Raw genomic sequence first — 2,918 nt, 5'->3', positions numbered from 1 at the left:
TTTCCTAACAATTTTAATGTTTCCTAAATAGCCTCAAAACATCAATTGTTTTTTCTACAAAAAAATTAACATCAAATAACAATTTCAACTTTGTAATAAACAATAATAATAATAATAAAATCAATAAATTAAGTTAAAAAGATTTTCTAATTACTTAAAATAATGCTACAATTTTTTTTATTTAAATACAGACTGTGCCAGAACTCGCGCCCCAGAGAAAAATGTCATATAAGGTGGGATACCAGAAACTTGGAAAAAATGTTTAAAAAATTTTATCTATAAAAATTTCAAAGTTATGAGAGTTTAAATTTTGCACTTTGACTCTATTTATTTCTGTTGGAAAAATAATTTCCAAGTTTTTTTTGCTACAGGCTATTAGAAGAGAAAACAAGGAAGCTATATCCTAAATTGTAACTCTGTTCAATGTTATTTGTGGATTTTATTAGCAAAATTTTTGTACCTCTACTAAATAATTGTAAAAAAACATACAAGGTATACAAGATCGCAAGTATCATTAAATAGACATAAAAAATGTCAAATGTCAAAAACTAATGTCAAAATTTTTTGATAAATAGAATTTTTTAAACATTTTTTTCATGTTCCTGGTATCGTATCTTACCTGAAATTTTTCTCTGGGGCTGGAGTGCTGGCGTACTCTGTATATTGTACATTTGACGTGATAAACATTTTTAAAACGCCAAAGCGACTTCATTAATAAGGCATAGGAAAAAAAAACACTGACAAATATAAAAAAGTCAAAAATTACATCATGTTATATCCATTACCTACACGGGATGAGATAATGGAAATTTACCAGAATTTAAGAAAAGTCATTTATGAATTGTCACATTTCCAAAGTTTAAAAAATTAGAACATATTTAAACAGTCCCGACGTAGATCTAGTAGAAATGTTTCACACATTCGTAATCTTTGATTAATTTCCCATAATAAAAATAGGTTTTTTTAAACTTCATTCAAATTTATAAGTTATTAAACCATATTTCCAGCCTTTGAAGATATGTATTTTGCTGTAATAATCAAAATTATAAGAAAAATCACTAAAAAACATATATAACCGAATTATTTAAATTAACCCACTCAAAACAGTCTTTAATTTTTTGAAATCTTTACCGAGTTACAAGACGGCTCAATTTTTCAAAAGAAAAACTCATTCAGTATTACGAATTTCGGTTCATTCCATTTTATATAAGAAATGTTTTTAGTCATTTCAAAAACGTGTGTTTAAAAAATTAGAAAATATTTTTGTAGCTCCGGATTTTTCCTAGACATATTTTGACGAATTTTTCCAAAATGGGAAACCAATTTTCTTTACAGATTCCTAACCTCCTAATTTTACAGCTGAAAAAATAATGTTTATACAATTTACTTTCAAAATTTTTATTATTTAATCAAATTTCCGGACATGAAAGTGACAAAACTTAGTAATATTAATTTTAAAATTATGAAAAAAATCACTAAAGTCCATTAAAACCATTTTTCAATAATTTTATTTTTTTAACACAATTTGAGTCACTGCGGACTTTATTGGATTACAATAAAACCGTTTAATTTTTGCAGGAAATTCTTACAGATTCGAATTCCTCAGTTCGTTTTATCACATTTCCAATTCGGACGAATTTCTCCGAAACTATGTATCCTAGCTGAAATATTTTCACAGATTCATAATCCTAATAAAAAAATAAAAATTTGCATTTAAGTTTTTAAATTATATATTTAATCATATTTACGGCCGTCGAAATGGATTATTTCTGGAAATAATTTCAATTTCAATAGAATTTGGATAAAATCGCATTATTGACGTTCATTTAAAAATCTTTTAACCAAACTCGAATAGTCTTAAAAAAAAAAGCCATTTACCACATTTCCAAAATGCGTGTTTTAAATATTGGAAGATAAATTTTACAATGCTAGCTGAATTTTTTTACAGATTCGTAATCCGGAATTTAAACAAAAAAGTGATGGTTTCACCACCAAATTACCTTTCCATGCAAGTCCACAATTTTCAAAGCTGCATTTAACATTTCCTTCCGGACTTGCTCATGCCGATCGCTTAGTGACGTCGAGACGAAAAATTGAACCAAATCACCAATCAAATCTGGAGTTATCAGGGGTGCCAACTGAGCCAAAGCTAATGCCACACCTCGTCTCGGGAACCAAGTATCAATTGGTTTCTCCAATTCACGACCAAATTCATCCAATTTCGCTGGAATCATCTTAAAAAAAAATCAAGAAAAACAATCACAAACCAAAACAAGTGCAAACCTGCAATCTCTGATTGTACAATTTCAAAAGTTTCTCCAAAGTTTCCTGCACTTGTTCTTTATTATCTTGTAAGAGAGCAGCAAGTGCACGAGAAGCGGCCACTTGAACACATTCGACTGGATGTTCAATATCAGGCATTAATTCTTCGCTGAGATAAGCAGGAAATTCTAATTTTGCCAATTCCCATAATTTTTCGGCTAAAATTTGGTTTTCCTCGTTTTCATCAAATTTCGCAATCCATATTCTTTTGCTAATTTTCATAGCGTAATCGTAGTCGCTTTCGTAGTTCGGTAGTGAAGAGACAATTATTGTTAAACTTCGTAAAGCTGCGTCTCTTACTACAACAGCAGGATTTTGCAAACCGGTCAAAAGAACGTCGATTTCGTCCATTGTTGCTTTTGCACATCCGGGGTCGCCACTAGCGCACCTAGCGACATCTAGAAGACATGCTTCGGCTTGCGATTGCACTCGACCGGCTGAACTACCTACAAAATTATTTCAACAGAATTAGAAAAGAAGTTTTTAATTTAAGCATTGAGTTTTATATGGACATATTAAGATATTTTTAAAATAAACTATTTGATATTAAAATACTTTAAAAACTAAGATAAAATAAGACAAAACTCTAAAAATAA

At 29.4% G+C, this 2,918-nt stretch overlaps 1 protein-coding gene across 1 annotated transcript in view; it reads right to left on the bottom strand.

Moving 5' to 3' along the window:
* Positions 1-2,918, bottom strand: part of LOC123015866 (eIF-2-alpha kinase activator GCN1) — a 30,800-nt gene that overhangs the window by 24,375 nt on the left and 3,507 nt on the right. The window contains exons 2-3 of the mRNA XM_044415898.1: positions 2,284-2,768; positions 2,001-2,234 (exon numbers count right to left, since the gene is read on the bottom strand). Coding sequence (XP_044271833.1) covers positions 2,001-2,234; positions 2,284-2,768 — 719 coding nt within the window. The remainder of the gene's footprint in view (positions 1-2,000; positions 2,235-2,283; positions 2,769-2,918) is intronic.

This window comes from Tribolium madens, unplaced genomic scaffold (genome assembly GCF_015345945.1).
Source record: "Tribolium madens isolate multiple individuals breed KSU strain unplaced genomic scaffold, Tmad_KSU_1.1 Scaffold_19;HRSCAF=116;Tcas5.2_LG9, whole genome shotgun sequence".
Classification (NCBI taxonomy): Eukaryota; Metazoa; Arthropoda; class Insecta; order Coleoptera; family Tenebrionidae; genus Tribolium; species Tribolium madens.
This window is presented reverse-complemented; position numbering and strand designations above follow the sequence as displayed.